General features: G+C 42.2%; 1 protein-coding gene and 1 long non-coding RNA gene across 4 annotated transcripts in view; one reads left to right on the forward strand and one right to left on the reverse strand.

The window, feature by feature from the left end:
• LOC116726155 (cadherin-24-like) overlaps positions 1-21,309 on the forward strand; it is a 50,219-nt gene that overhangs the window by 11,701 nt on the left and 17,209 nt on the right. For 2 of the 3 annotated variants that reach the window (XM_032572732.1, XM_032572733.1), the window contains exons 3-6: positions 5,333-5,627; positions 14,892-15,011; positions 15,347-15,514; positions 20,796-20,977. In XM_032572732.1, coding sequence (XP_032428623.1) covers positions 5,333-5,627; positions 14,892-15,011; positions 15,347-15,514; positions 20,796-20,977 — 765 coding nt within the window. Of the gene's footprint in view, positions 1-5,139; positions 5,628-14,891; positions 15,012-15,346; positions 15,515-20,795; positions 20,978-21,309 lie in introns of all 3 variants that reach the window. The other variant, XM_032572734.1, reaches the window with a different exon arrangement.
• Positions 13,502-20,786, reverse strand: LOC116726157 (uncharacterized). The gene is made up of 3 exons (XR_004340555.1): positions 19,919-20,786; positions 16,382-16,386; positions 13,502-13,512 (listed from the first exon to the last, which is right to left on the reverse strand). It is a non-coding gene; the product is annotated as an uncharacterized LOC116726157 (long non-coding RNA).

Consider the following 21,309-nt stretch of genomic DNA (forward strand, 5'->3'; position numbering starts at 1 on the left):
AGTTATTGAGAGCCACTGTGGAAGGTCCAAAGAACCACTTGAGGCTCCGGAACCGCAGTTTGCAGGCCCCTGTTTCAGAGCGACATGAAGCACAGCTATCAATATGAATATGAACTCCCCAAAATTAAAGACAGTTCGCTTATGGGGAATCCTAAATGACGAGCAGAGTCCACCAGTGTGTAAAATAACGTCTACACAGACGAAGGCCAACACTGAAAGAAACCTGGTCAGGAAACATTTCACTGTTGGTGTGAGGATGGATGGACAATCCTGGATGAAAACCTGATGCCTCTCAGAAAGTTAGGAGAACGGAGGAGGAAGGAGGATGAAAAGAGTCGGGAAGAGCACTTTAATGCTCTTTAATTTTTAATGATAATCATACGTTTTCCTACTACAAAGCAGCCCAAACTAATGGATGAAGCCACTAAAATAGAGCTGGGCAATGTGGACTTCAGCTTTTATCACGATATTTTGCGGTGCTATGATGATGAACAATAAAAGTGACGATAACTATTTATTACTCTTTTTTTAGGTTACTGTATGGCACGGCAGTCACAGCATCACAAACACAAATACTGCTCTTCAAACACATACTCACTTGAAATACGCTTTCTTAGGACACCAGTCACATAAAGGAATACATAAAGATTTTGTATCCCTAACATTGTAGCCGCATTTATTCACATTTTTTAATTTATTGAGATGTATTGATACACATTCATTGAACGGTGAAGACAAATAGTAAAAAGAAAAAAAAGCAATCCTGACAATACGGACAGTTTTAGGGGTTTCTAAACATCACTATTTGGAATTTGGCTAAATTTATCACAATAAATGATAAGCGATAGGATACATTTCCCAGCCCTACTCTAAAGCCATCTGATAAAACCAAAGCAGTGACCATATATGTGTCTATCCTGTCCATGTTTACTCGTCCCTGACTGTATTCCTCTCAGCATTCATACTGAAAGTCACATTTTCTAGTTCAATTGAATTGCGAGCCACGTAAAACAGGCGGCGAAGCAAATCTCTGCCTCCAGTTATTTTGACATGTATATCCTCTGGAATGCTTTCTATCCAAATCGGCGGTATGAACGCTAGCGAAAGAAAAAAAAAAAAAGAGGCCAAACAGCATCTTGTGTATCTCTTAGTTCCTGTTAGCCGCTGAAATGTAGCTCAGATCTTACATGTGAGCAGCTGTACCCCCCACCCACACTCCACCTCCACTTGTTGTATCCCACACTTGAGCTTCGACGACAGCCAGCACCTGCAGCCTTCATCTGCCATCAGCGGTGGAGATGATTTAGCTTCGGGGCGCACGTGAACCGTGGGGCCCCTGGGGTCGGCCTGTATTATTTCACAGCGAGGACCTCTTCTCTAATGCGGCTCCTGGCAGCCTGACGACACTCGGAGCAGGCCTCCATCAGCCGCAACGCTAACAGGGACCGCCGCCAAACACTTTGGAGTTCCCAGTAAACCATGCAGTGACAGTGGAGATTGGATCCTCACCAGGGCCGTATACGCCTCATAAATGTTTAATTTCCCTCTCCGATTGTTATTGATACAGGCGGGGAGGGGCGATCGGTGGCAACGCAAGGCTGCTCGTGCCTTTTGTCTTCATTTTTAATATTCATGTAATAAAATGCTGCTGCTGCTGTGGAGGAATTGAAAGCGCGAGGTTTCCCCTTCGCTAAAGCGGCTCACTTTATGCCAGAAATAGACGGAAGATGTGAGGAGAGTTATCAGCAGCTCAAATCGCAGGTGCCTCAACCTGGGTGAAAAGAGTTCGTCTGCCAGGAGCAGAAATAAACCCGGAGGTGGATGCGGCACACCAACACCAGTCGACTGGGGAAGGAGGGATGACGAAGGGTGGGGGTTACAAAGAGGAAGAGAAAGTGACATAAGAAGGTATCCTCCTTTTCCTCGCTTTGTTTGGACTGGGATGGATAAATTTCCTCCCCGCCGCGAGTGTTTTTCCATGCTGACTGAAGCGCAGCGGGACTGAACCAGCAATTAGGCAGTGAGGAGAGAGGAGGTCTGGATTGGAAGTGGGAGGTGGTGGATGGGGGGGGGTAGGTGGAGCGAGGCTTCGACAAAGATGTCTCTGGTGGAGAAGAGTGGGATCAAAGCTAGTTTTAAGGAAGAAAGGATGGAGAGGATGTGGGTGCAGGGATGGATAAAGAAAGCAGCACTTTATCTTGCCGTTTGTTGTGCGTATGTAGCGTTTGGAGTGTATGCAATCCCTGCGCTCAGCCCCATCAAACCTACACACGCAACACGCAGTTTGTTTGCCCTCTGAAGGATGCGCGCTTTATGTTCAGTGAGCACAACCTGCCACAAAGACGTATTCAGATCGCTGGGTTCACTTTTTGTCCCAACCACAAACTTGATGTGTTTTATTAGGATGGTGTGCGGTAGATTCTGACAAAGTAATTCATAATTATGAAATGGAAGGCAGGATATACGCAAACCTGTCACAATATGCAATTAATTGCATGATAAATTGAAAATGAGCTTGATAATTTCCACTCTGACGATTAATATTTTTTTGAAGGGCAATTTTGTTGGCAGAGACGTCATAATCCATCTTATTTACGGTTTTATTTTTGCTTTATTCTCTGTTTTTGGTTGTTTTATTTGGGATATTTAAAAATATCCAGAAGTCTTTGAGAGGGGCAACTTGCATTGTTATCGATGAATCACTTGAAAATGATCTCGAAGTGACAATATTGTCATTCATCGCAATAAGTAATGGGGTAATTTAGTTATTGTGACTAATAAGTATACGAGGTTTTCAAAAATGTTTCACAAAAACAAATTAAAAAATAATTGGTGTTACCTTTGTGCACAACCCATTTTAGCCTGATACCCCTAAATAAAGTCCAGTCCAGCACATCACATTCTTAAACAAAACTGGTTTCAAATGTTTCTGCTGCTTTGTGCAGCAAAAACTTTTGTTTGTGCCTTTAAAATGTTTTTTTAAGATTTTTATAAAAAGGTTTTAGATGTCATCGGCGATCGACCTGCCCTCCTCTACGCACATGAGCGAGTCAAAAGATATTGAAATAAATGAATTGTGTTACATTTGTACTGGTTTGTGCATTTTCTTTCTAAGTTGTGTTTGATTTTGTAAATACGGGGGCTCTGGTTGACCTTTGGCGATCTCTGGAAACGTGTATTAACATCTTCAAAATGATTGGAGCACAAAGGAAAATTTTAGTTGCGCAAACATTTGACACCAAATTTGATTGACTTGAGGAAGATAATTGTGTCCCTAATTTTTTTTTTATCACTCATATCACAGCAGGTTTTATTTGTATCCTGCCAAATTACATCAAAGTGAAAAGATGTTCCATATTGTCTAATTTTACCTACTCATCTGATGCAGAGACAGCAATTTATTTAGAATCTAAGTTTAACAGGAAGTTTTATTGGTACATTCTGCCCCAACTGGACATTTGGGGACATTTGCGTTCCCGATGAGGCCCAAAACGAAGATGAGTTTGACGCCCCCGCCCTAAAAAGTGGTTCTACAAAGTATTGACTCAGATGAATAAACTAGGGTGCACTGATTGCAGTTTTCTGGCCGATCCCTAATTTCTTTTTGTATCTTTTTGTTTTTTTCTGAAATGTTGCAAAATATTAAAATAGTAAAGTTTGTAATAAAGTTTGCAACACTGGAGCGACTGTTGCTAGCTGCAAATGTGCAGATACGACCTGGTGGGCCGGTCTGTCAGCCAAACCATTTTAGACCTTTGTTGAGGTAGATGAGGTCAGTGGATAAGATCAACTTCACATGTAATTATCGGCAGATCACCGATCTCCCGAAATGAAGGAAATCGATGCTGATTTATCGGTGTACCCCGAGAATAAATGTAACATAAATGTAAAGACATTAGAAAATCCGTTTCCCTTCCTCTTCCACAGTTTTGCCTCTACATTGCGTTGGTCTTTCCCATGAACTGTAAATGACATGTAACATGACCGAACGTGGGAAATGGATGGGAATACTTTGTTACATTAGATATTACAGTAGTGTGGCTGTTAGCACTGTTGCCTTGAGGGGTTTGAATCCCAGCCTGGGGTTTTTGAATTTCCCCCAATCCAAGCGCAGGTTCTCTCCTGGCTCCGTCCAAAAACAAACAGGTTGATCTATTAGTAGGTTCTCCGTAGGAGTAAGAGTTTGCGTGCGTGGTCGTTTGTGGTGATGATGCACCGAGGGTGTTCTGTGAATCCACTAATTCCACCCTGGCAGATTTGTTTTTGTTCACCAGCACGTCATGGAGCTGAAAATGTAATAAAAAAAATAATAAAAAAAAGGACGGCTTGAATAAATGTATGCAAAATTCCCCACTCACATTTCAAAACAAACTGCTCTGCGGCTGCAACTTAAAGTCAAAGCTTTAGTCCTCTTGAGTATCTGGGGTTGGCAGCAGAGGTTGCGAGTGAGCTCTGTGGATTATCAGCATGTGCAGATATGCCTCGAGGACGGAGAGACACGAGAGTCTGTGGTCAGAAGCCTGGATGTGATGAAGGCTGAGTAATCGCTTTCGCCTCCCATTGCTGTGTGTTTGGCCTTTTACCTATCTATCTATCTCACTAATATCCTCTCGCTGCCATTAAATACTGAACCACAATTCTGCACCAGAGAGCAAAATATATATATATATATATATTTATAAAAAACAGAGGAAGAGAAAATAGAGTTGAGAGGAAGAGAGAGAAGGGGGTGAGATGAAGAGAATAAGAAATGCGAGCAGATGGGCAATCTGTGTAAGCGAGGTAACTTGATGAAAAGAGCAGAGAAACAAGAGAAAGAGGTGGTTTAAAGGGTGGAGGCAGATGGATGTAGAGGCAGGACAGGGAAGAGGCAGATGGGTGGAAAGGACTGAAAGATTACACAGACAGATAGTGGCTGCGCTTGTAGGATGTGTCTGTGATTATACGTAATATGACATTTGCAGGGCCACTGTCCGCATCAACGTTGATTTTTATTTATTTATTTTTTCGTTTTCCCTCTCGACGATACCGCCAGTGGCGTGTTTGGTCCAGTGAGTTAATTAGCTGCATGCATCAGTACTCACCCCTGGTCCCATGTGTATGTTCCACACCTGGTGCTATTTCCTCTCACATTCGCAGACTCACATCCTCCCCAAACCCCCACCCTCCATCTTGACACGACTCACCCATTTCGCAACAGTCTGGCGTTTCGCGTGCCAGACCGCCGAGGAGCGTCGATGAGTGATACCTGCGTCGAGCGGCCCGTGGCTCGGTGACGCCCCCAAGGTGCTGCTGGGGATTGTCGTCTGTCTGTCTGTGTCTCGTTCTCCAGCTGCACACCGACGTGGACAGAGGGGACGGGAGCACCAAGTACATGCTGGAGGGGGAGGGAGTCGGCTCCGTGTTCGTCATCGACGGCAACACGGGCAACATCCACGTCACCAAGGCCCTGGACCGCGAGGAGAAGGACGAGTACCGACTCACGGCGACGGCCACCGACAGGGAGACGGGCCGGGCCCTGGAGCCCTCCTCCGAGTTCATCATCCGGGTGCAGGACATCAACGACAACCCGCCCATCTTCCCCGACGAGCCCTACGTTGCCGTGGTGCCGGAGATGGCCAACATAGGTACGGCGCCGGAAGGGGAAGAAAAGTGATTCTGGTAGTGGCGGTTGTTGTCCTGGAGAGTTTAGCTAGACGGACTCTGGCAGAAGATTGAGACTGTCTGAAATACGTTAAGTGACTATCACGTTTAGTCACTTCTGCCCAAATCAGTAGAGCTAGAGATTTGTGGTGAACGGTAAACTAAGAAGTGATCAGTTACCCAAAATAAATTTTGAAGCTACATACTGTAGCTTCTGATGTTTGCATATTTGTTAAAACTGTCACCGTGTCGTGACAGTGTGAGACAGTTAATCTATGAAATCAATCTTCTCCATCTCCTCCATCAGCTACTTTAGCGATCTGCAAAAACGCACCAGTCGAAAACAACCAATCAGAGGCAGGAGGAGAGTCTTATCGCTGTCAATCATCCTCATATAAATGTGCTAATGGGGAGAAACAGCTCACCGTTACAGGAAAACTGCTTATCCGCTGTCATTGATGGCTGTGCTAACTAGTGTTAGCATTCATAGCATCTCCTCAACTGATGGGGAGAAGCTGTAGTGTAGCAGAGCACAAGGGGAAGGGTGTGAGCAGCACTACATAAGCATGATTGACAGCGCTAAGACTCTCCACCTGGCTCTGATTGATTGTTTTTGCCCAAGTTGTGTATTTCTGTAGTTGGCACAGGGAGAAGGCAGAGAAGCTCGTCTTCTATCATACCGCCATGACAAAGTGAGAGTTTTAACAAATATGTAAAAACACATACTGTATACATGTTCTAATAAAAGTTTCATTCTGTAGCTTTAAGTGATTCTTAGGATTATCTGTTCTGACCTAATTGTTTTTCTTTAAAACACAAAAGCTTGCAAACAACAAATAAGTGTAAGTGCTTTGTTTCAGCCAGTTTGCTGCAACAAGTGGGGGAGGGGGAAATGCTGCACTGCTCACTGACCCTTACAGACATTTTAAGGGTCAGTGTCTTATTATTAAAATGACTTTGATGATATGACATGAAATTTTATCTGTTTTAAAACTGGAGCTAAAGCCTCAGAACGCCTTGGTACCAGTATTCGGTCAATACCCAGCAGAGACTACATGTGCTTCTGCTGCAGGTCAGATGCTGAAATTCACCCAAGCTAGCTTGCTATCATGCAGCTAGCACAAACCTGAGCTAAACCCTGTAATGATATAAGGATCTTCGTTTCCTCCACATTCTCACTCATGCCTGTCGAAGTTTCAGTTGTGGTAAACATTTCGATTTTTGCTCTGACTCTCCGAACCTCAAGTGCGTCGCTGTTTTCTTGTAGGTTTATTCTGGCTAATTAAAATCTCCACACATCTGCTTCACTGAAACCGCATGTTCTCTTGTCTTTCCCTTCTTGATCAGGAGCTTCGACAAGAGGAGAACATCCTGTCATGTTTTCACCCCAAGGAAACAGAAAGTCTTGAATTAGTAACTAGACATTCCTGAATTTTAAGCTCCAATTACATTAATTTCATAGGAATATTTACACCTACTAGCAATTGTGACATTTTGGTTTTGCTACTGTATTATGAAGGTTTCACCCCAATGATTTTTCTTATTTTCCTCAGTGTCGGATGCTGTGCTGCAATAAAAGGTGAATTCCTTTTAAGAGGGGCAACAGATTTATTTATTTTTTTTATCGGAGGTGCCAATTAGCCTGCATGGTGCTGCGTCTGCATCACGGACTCTGCATTAGAATTCATCACACATTTCATCTGAGGAGCATAAGATTATCTAACAGCCTGTCCAACAGTGGCTCGCACAGTTCAGCCAGGATTAAGCGGTGGACTCAAAATCAAACCAGTTGTCGATTTTCAGATAGCCCGGAGAAGAAGTCGTGCATTTAAACTTCTCTGCGCAAAACTTGAATATCAACTTTTACTTCAAAGATATTTTATTCTGGTCTCTTAAACCGATATTAATTACAGGTCTGCTGCTACTTGCTGGGTTTTCTCAAAGCCTTTACATTTCAGCTGCTGTTGAACTCGTTCTTTGACCTCGTCCCTGACGAGCCTAAACACGTGTCTACAGCAGAAAGATGCAAGTTTTAGGGTAACATTTTCTACAAACTCAGTGAACGTGTGAAGCTACACGTCCTGGTTAATCTTTCTGCCTGTTTTGTTGTAATTCGTCCTTTAATCAGCTCCCGTCCCAAATTTGAGCTCTCTACAGAACTTTCAGCTGCGTTTTTCTTCTTTTTAATCAAATTTCTTTGTTTCAGTTTGACTGCAGCAAAAAAAAAAGAAAAAGCGTTTGAGCCAGATGAAAGGGCGCCGCATGAACTGAATAACATTTCGGTCACTCTAAAACTCGCAGAAGCGCTTTTTGTAAGGGGAAGTGACGCAGCGTGGAGTCGCTAGGTTTGATACGGGAGATCTTCGCCGATCATTTCATGCCGAGCTGTTCTGAAAACCGTTTGCTCTGGCTGATGAGCTCCATCAGGGGGATTTTCAAACCCCAACAATGTTCCCTGCAGAATTGCTGCATCCTGTCACATCTGTAATTTTGGGTTTGACCACCAGGGGACGAGAGGGCACGGGGGATTGGGGGGGGGGGTATTTACGGGAAAATAATAAGAGGGGGCGAGGGGGATAAAAAACTTCATTTACAGATTCCCCCGACCTCCCCAACATCGCTTTACTCCTTTGTTTCTTTTGTTATTTTGGTTTTGTTTCATTTTAGCTCGTGTTTCCGCCAGCGTTAAATTTGTTGCATGTTAGGACAGAATGGTGCGCTAATCAGGCGTGTTAAAGTAGGTCAATGGTTTATAAACTGTTACGGTGGGTCAGAAGCTTCTTGCCTCATGTAACTGGGTTTCTGGGTAAAAGGTAGTAAATTAAATTAGCTCAAATTAAGACCAGGTAGTAAAAGGTAACCAATACAATTTGACTTGGTAGTAAATTTTTCAAAAAACATTTCATGACCCCTTCAATATATTTGGAATTTTACATTGATGCTGAATTTTTCTTTTAAGTTCCTCTAACTATAAAATCTGTATTAAAAATGAGATCGACTCCCAGGACCTGAGCTGACGTTGATAGACCCGATTGGTGTCGCTGTCCGATCTGCTGTGCGCCTGCGTGGTGTTGAGACTAGTGAGTCACCATGAGAAAATATACATTTTCACGACTTCGCCTGGATGACTAGGTGGCAGAGAAGCACTTTGTAAAATATACAGAAAAATATATAAATATGACCTCATGACTGCGATCAAACCGAACCAAGCGAAACATCTACAGTTCATTAGCAGCGGATTCCTGCAGGGGAGCAGATGAAAAGTTTTACACTGAATATTGGACTACAAAATGGTGAAACTCTTCTGGGTTAAAGTGGTGGATTTGCTGAGTAACTGGTTGGATGTAGCGGTCCCATTGACACTTGCCCTACACCTGTTAGGAGATAGAACCCAAATAACAAATAAAAATGGGTCGGGCAGTAAAGTGGAGGGACCAATGGTTCCCTGGCCCCCCTGTTCCAGCGGATCACTTCCAGTTCAGACTTGTGGGAATAATGATTTAGTGCCCACAGATTCTCTTTTATTTCATAATAATGCTCACTGCGTGCTATTATTACCCCTAGCAACAGTTGCCATGCTGCTGACAATGATGTCATCACCATGACTTCAAATGATGTCTGTGTCAGGAGGACCTTCTAAGGATGCCTCTGTGATGTCATAGAGTCCGTGACACGACCAGCTGATCAGCTAATTCTCTGGTCAGTAAAGAAAATTCATTTGGTCTTAACACAGCTCAACAAAGATGACTGAAGAAAGCTCACAGAGTGAGGTTTATTTGAGACCTAAGGACTCTTTCTGGACAAAAATAAAAAAAAACTTCTCCAGAAGAGTCCATCCTTGTCCAAGAAGCTCCGACTACAGGAAGAAAAATTTTCTCAGCCAACTGCTTTGGAAAGTGATCGAAAAATCTGCGGACGGACCAACTCTGCATCTCGTCAAGGAAATATTTCAGGAAGAACATAGGAGAATTTTGATCTTGCTTTTGAAAAGAACCGGAGAGTTAAATGTGGACGTGCTCTCTGAGGTGTCAGAAGAACTCAGTGATAGAATTTTTCAAAGTATTGCTAGTGATTCTTTCCACTTTGCTTCTGGGCTGCATTTCATTGTACTGCTTGATTACAAGGAGGGACATGAAGTTATTGTGGAAAATTTCAAATGTCACCTGGAGAATCCTGTTCCTCCAAAGAAAAGGTTTGCATTTGCAAAAGAAAAGTTCATAAAGACTTTTTTCCCTACTGAAGACTTGTACTCAGATGAAAAGTGCCTGAGTGAAGATTATACTAAGGCAGACATGGACCCTGAACAGTTTTTGAGGGATGCCAAGAAGATGGGTTTCAAACGTGGCACCGAAGAAGAAAGAAAATATAAGGTACAAAAAATTCTTTGGAGATTGATTTATAAGTCTAGTTACAGATCTAGTTATGGACATTACAAAAGGAAGCACACCGAACCGGTCCAAAGAAAGCTTGCTCCAAGACTGTGGGAAGCAGTAAAGGACATCGATTTTGTTTTCTTTGACGAGATGGAAAGGAAACACTGCCAAGACATTTTTCAACTTCTCTGTGGCAATGATGATGTAGTTCGAGAACTGCTATTCAAGATGATAAGAAGTGACAACCCAATCGTTATTTACAAGGTCATAGAGTGTTTCAGGAGAACCCTGGCACGTCCCAGGAAAGTTAACCTTCAAAAAGACTATCTTAGAAAAGCATGGAAGGGCTTTCAATATGTTGTCTGTTGTGGAGACGATGCAGAGGATTCAGACGATTATCAGAGGCAAAAACCGTCTCAGAGGGAACCAAACATTGAGCCTCGTCCTGCCTCAGAGTCAGGACCTGTCTCAGAGTCAGGACCTGCCTCAGAGTCGGGACCTGCCTCAGAGTCGGGACCTGCCTCAGAGTCGGGACCTGCCTCAGAGTCGGGACCTGCCTCAGAGTCGGGACCTGTCTCCGAGTCGGGACCTGCCTCCGAGTCGGGACCTGCCTCAGAGTCGGGACCTGCCTCAGAGTCAGGACCTGTCTCAGAGTCAGGACCTGCCTCAGAGTCGGGACCTGCCTCAGAGTCGGGACCTGCCTCAGAGTCGGGACCTGTCTCCGAGTCGGGACCTGCCTCCGAGTCGGGACCTGCCTCCGAGTCGGGACCGGGCTCCGAGCCGGGACCTGTCTCAGAGCCGGGACCTGCCTCAGAGTCGGCACCTGCCTCCGAGTCGGGACCTGCCTCCGAGTCAGGACCGAGCTCCGAGTCCGGATCTGTCTCAGAGTCAGGACCGGGCTTTGAGCCAGTACCGGGCTTTGAGCCAGTACCAGGCTCCGAGTCAGGACCTGCCTCCGAGTCAGGACCGGGCTCCGAGTAAGGACCCGCCTCTTACTTGTAAGTTGGTGCACTTGAAATAAGATAAAACTGAGATATTTGCACTAGAACCTAAACAAAAATACTTGGTAAGAAGTTTTTGCAGTGCAGAGTGAGACGTTGCTGCTGCAATAAACGACTGATTGATTCCAACACATAAAATGGCTTTTTACACGTCTTCACCAGGTGTGCTAGCAAATCTGTCTCCACATGCCTTCAGTTTTTCAAAATAAGAGAAGAAACTAAGGTGAATCAAAATGCCACAGTGCCTGGATGCAGGATGCAAGAAAACAAAACATGACTTTTCAAAATCTCTGAATTTGAAAAGTCCAAAACTTGCTAGAAAAAAAATCATAAATGTTCTAAAATAAAACAAATACATGAGTTTGAGTCAAAAATGTCTATAGCTCTGCTCATGATGAAATTAAAATTATAAGAAAAATACTTTGTGCTTAACATTTCCTATTAAGAATAAATAAAATTGTCATTGAAATTTAATGACCAAATTGACAAGGACAGAACATTGTCTGGTTCTTTAATTGGCAAATTTAGGTAAATTTTGGTAGATTTAGGAGGGTTTGAGTGTGTGTGTGGTTCTACAAAACAAAGTAAACAAACATAATACAAATTACAATCCAAAGTATACATCATATTAGCAGGCTACATAACATATTAGTCACATTCTTGTCTTCTAGACCCAAAAGGCTTTACTAGGCCTAAGCCATATTGGGTAACATTCTTCCCATTACTCCAGTCTTGTGTTTCAGTTACTTGTAATGTTAATTAAAGTAAAAGATAGCAACATGATAAAAATCACTAGTTTAACCGAAAACTTAGCTTAGTTTAACCATAGCTTTTACAAAGTGAGAAAACAAAAAATGTTCAGAGTTACAAAATACACAAATTGTCTTTCTAAAACACAAAATATATTGTATTATGGACACACACTTGTAGAAACTACATAAAATGCCTCCAAACGTGGCTACTGCCGATTTACACTGCTACACCCAAAACAAAACATTGCACACAAAACGGCCGCGCCCCCTAATGGCCAGGATAGGAATTGCACCACAGTCAGAGCAGCAGCAGCAGTACTTACACTTTGGAAAGTCCCATCAAAGACTCAGCATTTCACCAGTTTAAGAGCCAAATTTTGACAAATTAAAGAGAAAATTATTCTCAGCACGCAGAAGTGCTTGACTTTATAAGCTCCATCTGTTTTACGTTTCACACATACCTTAAAGGAATCACTACGTTATTAATGATTAATTTCCATGTTAGCTAAGCCCCATTTATACTTTATGAAATCAAAACACAGACTTAGCCAAACCAATAAATATCCAACCGAATGAGGTAACTGAGGGGAAATCATGGGGCTGGGTAGGCCTGTCACTATAGCAAATTTTGCTCAACGATTAATTGTCTAAAAAATTATTGCGATAAACGATAATATTGTTTGAAGACTTTTTTACACTGATTTAATGTAAATGACGTAATAATGCATGCGATTTCCTGCCAAAGATAGATACACTTTGTTTTCAAAAGAATATTTAACACTGAAACTGATAAACAAAATAAACAAAACAACCAAAACCAAAAATAAAATGGATTCTCAGTCTCCATTAACAAAAAACTCACTTGAAAAAAAAAAACTAAACAACATAAAGCCAAAGTGGAAATAAATACTGCATTCAACCAAAAGACTGCAGATTATGAAGTCTGTATATTATGTTGCCCTTCAGTAATAATTAGATTTAAATAGAGAAGATGGGCACATCGACTACCTGATGCAATAATTCATACTACATGATTTTTGCTCCTATTTTTCCCCTTAAGACAATCTTAGAAAGTTGGTCTTTCTAAGATTGTGTGGTGTGTTACGGTAGATCGTCGTTGCCGCTCCGATCTAAATCAGGGGTTTTCCCCGACTGGGAGCTTTAACTTGTAACGCTTGGGTTGTATTTAAGGGAGGAGAGGAGTCTGGGCGATCAAAAACGCACAACCACACTGGTACTGGGAATTCCACAGTGTTGTCCTTTAATAAACTCTCTTCACCAACCTTACAAGCCCGGTTGAACGGCTGCTATAATATCAAACATGAAAATTAGCAGAGTCCAAACAACCCGTAACATTACTAAAGAAAGCTAACACGTCCGTAGCACGTTCCTCCCACGCTCTCTACAGAGAAGCCGTGGCACATACTTGTGACGTCATTAACAATACTAGAGTATCTTAAAGAGACACTACACAATTACGGCTGTTACAAACTCCACCTATTCAATGTGACAGGCAGCCAATCAGAAAGCGCGGATTCTCCTCCGCGCTTTCTGAGGGGAACTTACGTCGGGGAATCCCAAACAGCTGATACGGCGCAACCCGAAGTCCAGCAGACATCGGAGATGATATGTGGAAACAACATTAATGTTTATTCAACATGCAAAGAATATAGAAATGACAAGGGGAGGAGCTGGAGTGAAATTGCTACCGCAGTTGATAAACCCGGTAACTTTTCAGCTGTTCTTCGTTAACGTGACGTAAACATGTTCTAATGATTTTCATTCAGTCAGAACTGACACTAGCCACATGCATTGCAGGTAGATTGTAGTAAAGCATTGATTAATGCCTGGTTTTAAAATTAGTTAACTGAACTTGTAGCCATTATTTTGTGCCCATTGTTGGACACCACACAGTTATACCTAGGATTTCTGTCGGCTAATGTGTGGTCTGTCAGGTTTTGAAAATGGGCCGACAATCAGCCGACAGCGCTGGGCTTTACACGAAGTAAAATGAGGAAGGGAGGGTCAGTGGAGAGCACCGGAGTTGAGCCTTTTTTCATTCGGTGTCATCAACAGAAAGAGAATAAGGCCGGAAGAAACGATAATGCCGATAATTAAAATGACGTCGATAGTTTTAATTTATCGTACGATTAATTGATTTACCGTTTATCGTGACAGGCCTACTGCTACCTCTGCTAAAAAAAAACAAACAAAAAAAAAAACGATTCCCAGGCAGACCAACTTATAATACCCCCAAGGGGGAAGCTTTGAAATCAAACTCTGTCTCAAATATGGAAAACTGAACTCCTGGCGACCTAAATGCAACTTGTGTAATTTTGAATCTGATCGGGGAGGTTATTTGGGAAAAGCGAGATTCAAACAAACTCAGAGTCTGCGCGGCAGTCCGGGTTAACATCTCAGGCCCAGAACGGCTGATGGTTCAGTTAACTCTGAGGAAAGCTCAAGTTAAGTTTGTTAAGAGTGTCAGAACTCTTGTCTCATTTTAAGAGTAAAACCAGACCAAAATTACTTTGTAAGATTTTGTGCTTTTCTTTTGCAGTGAAATAGTTTCTTTGCGACAGACTGTTAATAACAAAGATCTAATTTAAAATAACACCAGCTAATCCCCTGAGGCTTTTTTTTTTTTTTTTTTGCCTTTTTATGCCAGGATGACTCTTCAATGTTAAGTGGCCTTTAAAGCAACAAGCTGGGCTCATAGAGAGTGAAAAAAAAGCTGTCAAAGTTTGAAGAAAAGCTTTAGAAAACTTTCAGAGAGCCCAGAGGGAACCGCTGATCATCACCGCTCCGCCAGTAAATACAAGAAAATCTGGTTCTGCAGAGGCTAAATATAAAGAAATCAGCTTCAGATTGCTGTAAAGTACTATGTAGAATCAAATTTTCACTTGACATATTTTTTTTTCCACACTTGGGCTAAACACGCTGCTCCAAGCATGAGATCAAGGATGACACTCGGAACATTTTGTGAGCAACAGAGAGGCAGGAGGAACTGCATTATCCCATTTGGCCTAACAGATTTAACTACTGAATACGCTAAAGGAAAGATTTTGGACCTAATAATAATCTGATTTTCATGTGGAGCGTTTGCCTTTTGCGTTTCACAGGCACTTCCATAACCCGGGTCACGGCCACAGACGCCGACGACCCGACGTACGGAAACAGCGCCCGGCTGGTCTACGGGATTTTACAGGGCCAGGACCAGTTCTCCGTGGATCCTCAGACAGGTTTGTTCACCGTCGGCAACAATTAGCAGCATTTCAGAGACGGTTTCTCCAACTGATGGGAACACTTTACATAGTTAATCCTCTTCATATGGTTACGTTTTATCCGTACCCACCATATGTTCGGCAGAAAACTAGATTTCTCTCTCTGAGTCAGTTTAGGGGAAAGAGCGGTGGCCCGGAGTCGCATGTTTGGAAATCTCCTCGTTTTAAAATGTATGACTCGCTTTGACGCTAACTCGAGGAGACGGCGTGTCACTGTGAAATCTGGAGCTGTTGTGATTCTTCTTCTTTTTTCTTTTTTTTTTTGTTGTGCTCCCCGCTTCCCTCTCCACCAGGCATCCTGCGGACCGCCGTACCTGACATGGACAGGGAGACGCAGGACGAATATCTGGTGGTCCTCCAGGCCAAAGACATGGGCGGACATCTGGGTGGGCTGACGGGGACCACGACCGTCACCGTGAAGCTGAGCGACGTCAACGACAACCCGCCCCACTTCAGACGCAGTGAGCGCACCACGCCTGCCGGGTCGCCACGTCAGCCGCAGTGGCTTCCGATCGTAGACGTAGCGAGCGCGTGTTGATCACGAGACGACAAAACGTCCTGCGATGACAGAGAGTTCGGATATTTTTCGCCTTGCTTGGGTTCCGGATGAGAGCTGAGCGTTTCTTACCGAGTCGTCGTTTTGGAAACTCGCTCTCACATAGCATGAGCTGCAGAGGAAGTGAGGTCGCAAAAGTATCAATGCTCCTTTGTCAGATTACGACCATAAATATGAACGTACAGTACAGACCAAAAGTTTGGACACACCTTTTAATTCAATGAGTTTCCTTTATTTTCATGACTATTGACATTGTAGATCCACACTGAAGGCATCAAAACTATGAATAACACATGTGGAAATATGCACTAAACAAAAAAGTGTAAAACAACTGAAAATACCCCTTATATTCTAGTTTCTTCAAAGTAGCAACCTTTTGCTGTGATTACTGCTTTGCACACACTCTGCATTTTCTTGATGAGCTTCAAGAGGTAGTCACCTGAAATGGTTTTCACTTCATAGGTGCCCTGTCAGGTTAATAAGTGGGATTTATTACCTTATAAATAGTCATGAAAATAAAGAAAACCCATTGAATTAGAAGGTGTGTCCAAACTTTTGGTTTGTACTGTACTTTAATGGGGTTTTATGTGATCGGGCAGCAAAAACAAAACAAACAAAAAAACATTTTCAACATTTTGAATATGAGCTGAAAATTGTGGGACTCACTTGTCTTCAGCCCTGCTGAGAAGCGCCGTTAAAGTGGATGGTAGAGCCTCTGTGGACAGCAGTTTTTAAGTCTTGCTGCAATTCTCTTTCAGACTGAGATCTGGACTTTGACTAGGCCATTCCAGCACATGATTGTGCTTTGATCTGAACCATTGAACTGTGGCTTTGGCTGTATGTTTTAGAGCTGTTATACTTCTGGAAAATGAAACTCGCCCCCAGCTTCATGGGTTTTGTTGCTCCTCGCAGGTTTTCTTCCATGATTTCCTCCAAATAAAACAGTTAAAGGGATCCTTCCCTCCGATCTCTTACAATCTGAAGCTTCACTTGTTGGTTTGGAAGCACAGCTTCAAAAACTATTCCTTCAGTTTTATGCTGTTTGTGGACCGGAGCTCTCTGTTAACTCTTTGGGGTCCCTTAAAGGGGCAGTATTTTGTAAAAGCCACGTTTTTTGGGACAGAGGCCCAATTTCAACCCGCTAAATTACAAAGTCAAATTTCTTCTAAGTCATATTTGATATATGCAATACTTTTCTAACAACTGAAGGTAATTTTACTTGATTGTGCTATAAAGTGGTTCTATATGGCTGGAAAACACGTAGCACTGCCCCTTTAATTTTGTGCTCCATCTGTTTCCTTTGACTATAAAAATTCCCTTTAATAATATCCATAAAATAATATTTATCGACAACTTTTTTGTCTCTCATCTGACCAGAGCGTCTAGTTCGACATGTTTGCTGTGTCTCCTATTTCTCTTAAGGCCAGTTGTTATCTGACTGGTTTTGTCATTTATCCCTGATCATGGACGCCGGTTGCGGTTGGTTCTTGTCTGCTCTTCCCTCGTTCTGATGAAGAATTGAACTCTGACCTTTAAATCTCAGTACGTTCGCTGCTTTAATCTGCTCCACGAGTTTCTCTTTGACATTCCCGCCTTACTTTTTGGATTTCCTTGTGCCGTATTTTTTATTTCTTTTGTGTGTGTGTGTTTGTCAACACAAATATTCGCTCCTCGTCTCTGTTCATCACATCGAACCCCAATAATACACAGAGACGTTTGCGGTTATAACGTGACGAAATGTGGGAAAAGGTTGTGTGTGGTCGGGTGTGAGTACTATTTTATTTTTATTTATTTTTTTATTTTATTTTGCAAGGCACTCTACGTGAGCATCCCACAGTGGTCCCTAAAGTTTACACGGACTGCCTCTTGATGCAGAAGAGTGAAAGATCGTGTCCCTTTTTTTCCCATCAAAGCTTTTTCCCGGTTCCCCCCTATTAATATTTTATCTTATAGTTCAGTGCTTTCTGCTTCAATAGACAGCAAAATCACTGCAGAATGTGTCCAACACTTTCAGCAAAACCCTGCATTTCTTTACATATTACCTCTTCCCTGTGTGCGTTTCCCCCCTCCGTCTCTACTCACTGCCATTCATCTTAATGTTTAAAGCCCCCCACACTCCTTCCTCTTTTTTCCTTATGTTGATATATTGTGCTGCAATACAGGCGTTTTATGGAAGCAATATTATAATTCCAGACAGCACCAGCATGTTATTTATTTACTGATATCTGACAATATATCCCCACTTCACTGCAGGGCGTTATTTTCACTTTGACAATAACGCCACAGTTTTAGTGAACGGCTCATTTGGCATGCTCTTTGAAAGCGAAGGGTGTGTTTTTATTTATTTTTCTGTATAATGTGCCTGTTTATGAGGAGGAGGTGCCGATTTGATTAAGGTGAAGTCTTTCCTCAGGATTTGATTTATTTATTTTTTGCTGCTGTGCCGCATCAAAACAAGCGGCGCTCATTACGGGATGCCAGGTAAAACGACACAACCCGCCACCGGTCGCTGCCTGGCCTCTCACCGCTTGCGGAGCGGACGCTGCCGTCTCGGCTAAACGGTGGCAGCAGAACAGGTGAACTCTGTCAGGCTGGTATCGGAATTGGCGATACTGGGCTTGTATTTACCTGGTATCGGATCGATACAGAATCACACACCTCTAAATCGAAGAAAACCAGCAAATGCGTCTCTGATTGGCTTAAAAGAAACAAAATTAAGGTTTTGGAGAGGCCTAGTCAAAGTCACGACCAAAATTCAATTGGCATGAAGACATGCTTCTCATACTTCAAAGAGTGTAGCTAAATTGACACATTGTTGCAATGAAAAGTGGGTCAAAAGTTCTTTGCAGTGATGCAAAAGACTCACTGAAAATTCTTACAAAAACACAAATGAAGTCTTTGCAGTGATACAACCAGTTATTAACTTTAGAGTCCAATAACTTCATTTATATATATATACAGGTATATATACTGTATATATATATAAATATGTATATTTATATATATATATATATATATATATATATATATAGAGAGAGAGAGAGAGAGAGAGAGAGAGAGAGAGACTTTTGTTTTTGCATAGTTTTTTCCTTTGGTAAATGTTAATCTTTATTTGAAAATGTAAGGTTTTGACATTCAGTGGTTTTAACTCTCATTGTTTGATGTTCTTCCCTCATGAAGTTGATTTAATGTCAATATCAATTAATGATAATGAGCTTTAACTATAAGGGTTCATGAAGAATTTAGCTTTTTTTTTATACCCACATACTGTCAGTCACAGAAACGTAAACACGCAGCTGTTTGACACTTACAACTTTAAGCTTCAGTTTAAATACGTCTCCATGTTAACACAGAGTGATCATCATCCTCATGTCTGTTATTCTCAGCCTGTTCAGTTTCCATTTCCTGACCAGAACCAAAGACACGACGCTGAATGTTTGAAGATAATTGGTCTGAAACCAGAAGTTTTTTAGAGTTTGAGGACGGACATCCCAGAGGAGCTCCGGGCTTTTTAAGAGACGGAGATCAGAAATCATTACAATAATAGTCAAACGCCATGACTCAAATGTTTAAAGTGATTAAAGAGTTCAGATAGAGTAGTATTGGGGAGAAACTAGAAACCTGCATAAATTATAGAACATAGCTTTTAAAGAGCCCTGCAAAGCATTTAAATCCCTTGAAATCCGTCACATTTTGTCACATTACAACTTCAGTGAGTTTTACTGGGATTTTAAGTGATGGCCTAACACAAAGTAGACGGTAATTATGAAGAGAATTTGTTTATTGTTATACAAATGGAAAGTCTAGATGTTATTCAGAGGTGTCAAACTCAAACACGTGCCACACTTTTTAGTTTATTCATTCGTTGTAAATTTTGAAAACCACCTTTTCATTTTCAATCCGTCGCATTAAATCCCAATAAAATTTACAAGTCAGTTTGTGGTCGCACTGTTAAAAACTTTCGGGCGTTTGAATGTAAACAATCCAATTAGGAAAGCAAAATAAAACAATCATGGAGCTTTTTCTTCTTTTTTCTTACTGAAATATGAATATTTATTGTTTTAATAAATGAAAAACTCCTGTTTTCAGGAACTATTTGTTCTGGTCAAGTGAAATTTACTTGTTCAGCACATCTCAGCAACAGATACCAATTATGACACAAGCAGTAAACAATGCAATTTGAAAAATGTCATCAGAATTATGAAGCAAATATTCATCAGATACACCAATCATTGTTCCAGTTATTGTGACTCAAACGCTAACCAGCTGGGTTTCTAGCTTTTAATTTAAAGAAACTTAAAAGTTTCACGTTTTCTGAAAGTTTGTTCCAGATTTGCGATGCATAGAAGCTGAGTGCTGCTTCTCCAAGTTTGGTTCTGGCTCTCTGTATTATGTGTGAACGCTGCGCTAAAAGGAAAACTCCTTCGACGCTCGCAGTCTGCAGAGTTAGTTTCATGTGTCTCGGCGCACCATCACGTATCAAGGATGCAAGCTTTCTCGCTTTAGGACACAATTAGCACGTTTTTTTATTCATCCATGCCACACGCCATGCCCTGCGAAGCTGTGAAAAACCAACATCTGATGATATCGCAGCGCAAAGACGAAGAGGGTCGGAGCCTGAACCTTCCGGACAGAGCAGCACAGGAGGAGCGTTTTTTTTAAATTTATTATCAATAAATTACAGTAATAGCTAACAAACCTAAATTAAAAATCACAAATAGCAGCCTTTTTTTCATTTGTTTCATTATTTTGGTTAAAGTGAATATTTTCTACATCTTTTATTACTGCCTTATAAACATGTTTACCCCCCTCCTCCCCAACCACAGCAGCTCTGTATAATTCATTTTTTTCCCGCAGAAACAAGGTGCTGTTTACCTACATTAGCATCGCCTCAAGACGAAATGTTGCTCCTCGAATGATTTACTGCGATCGTCGCACCGACTAATCGCTCCTGCAACGCAAGCAGACCCGTGATATACTGCGAGAGCCGTGACAGAGAAGCGAACAATGCTCCAAACTTCATCATGAAATCTGCGCAGGGGGAGCAGCTGCATGCATTAGCGTAATGCCAGCTTTGTTTTGAGCCCAAACGGAGCCAGACAGCGTCCTCATGAACATTCAGTGCCAGCTCTCAAACTGCTCCATTCATTGTGACCTCCCACCTCCCGCCCCTCTTTACGCTGCAGGTGCATGGTCGTTCTCCGTGTCGGAGCTGGCTGCACCAGGTGTGGAGGTGGGCCGTCTCACCGCCACCGACCCTGACCTGGGAGAAAATGCACAGCTGGAGTTCACCATCCTGGACGCGGAGGAGGCGGACATTTTCAACGTCACCGCCAGAGCCAGAGAGGCCGTCATCGTGCTGAACAAGGTGAGCGGCGACGCGCTCTGAATGCGAGAGAAGCAGCTGAGGTTTATCACGGGGAAACGTTCAAAATCGGGGAGGTTTAGCTGCTTTTATGCTGCCCTGGAAGGGTCATTCATTCATACCCCACTGACCTCTCCACAGTTTGTCAAGCTGTAACCACAAAAGTTTTGGGTAATTTATTGTGGTATCATGTTGTCGACCAACACAAACTAGAGCATAAATATGGAGAAAATTATACATGGAAAGTAGAAATGTGTGGCACACATTTTATTAAGCCCCCAAATTTAGTAGATTTTTTAGCAAAATAAGCTAAAAAGTTTGAGAAATAATTCCTT

This window comes from Xiphophorus hellerii, chromosome 9 (assembly GCF_003331165.1).
Source record: "Xiphophorus hellerii strain 12219 chromosome 9, Xiphophorus_hellerii-4.1, whole genome shotgun sequence".
NCBI classification, from domain to species: Eukaryota; Metazoa; Chordata; class Actinopteri; order Cyprinodontiformes; family Poeciliidae; genus Xiphophorus; species Xiphophorus hellerii.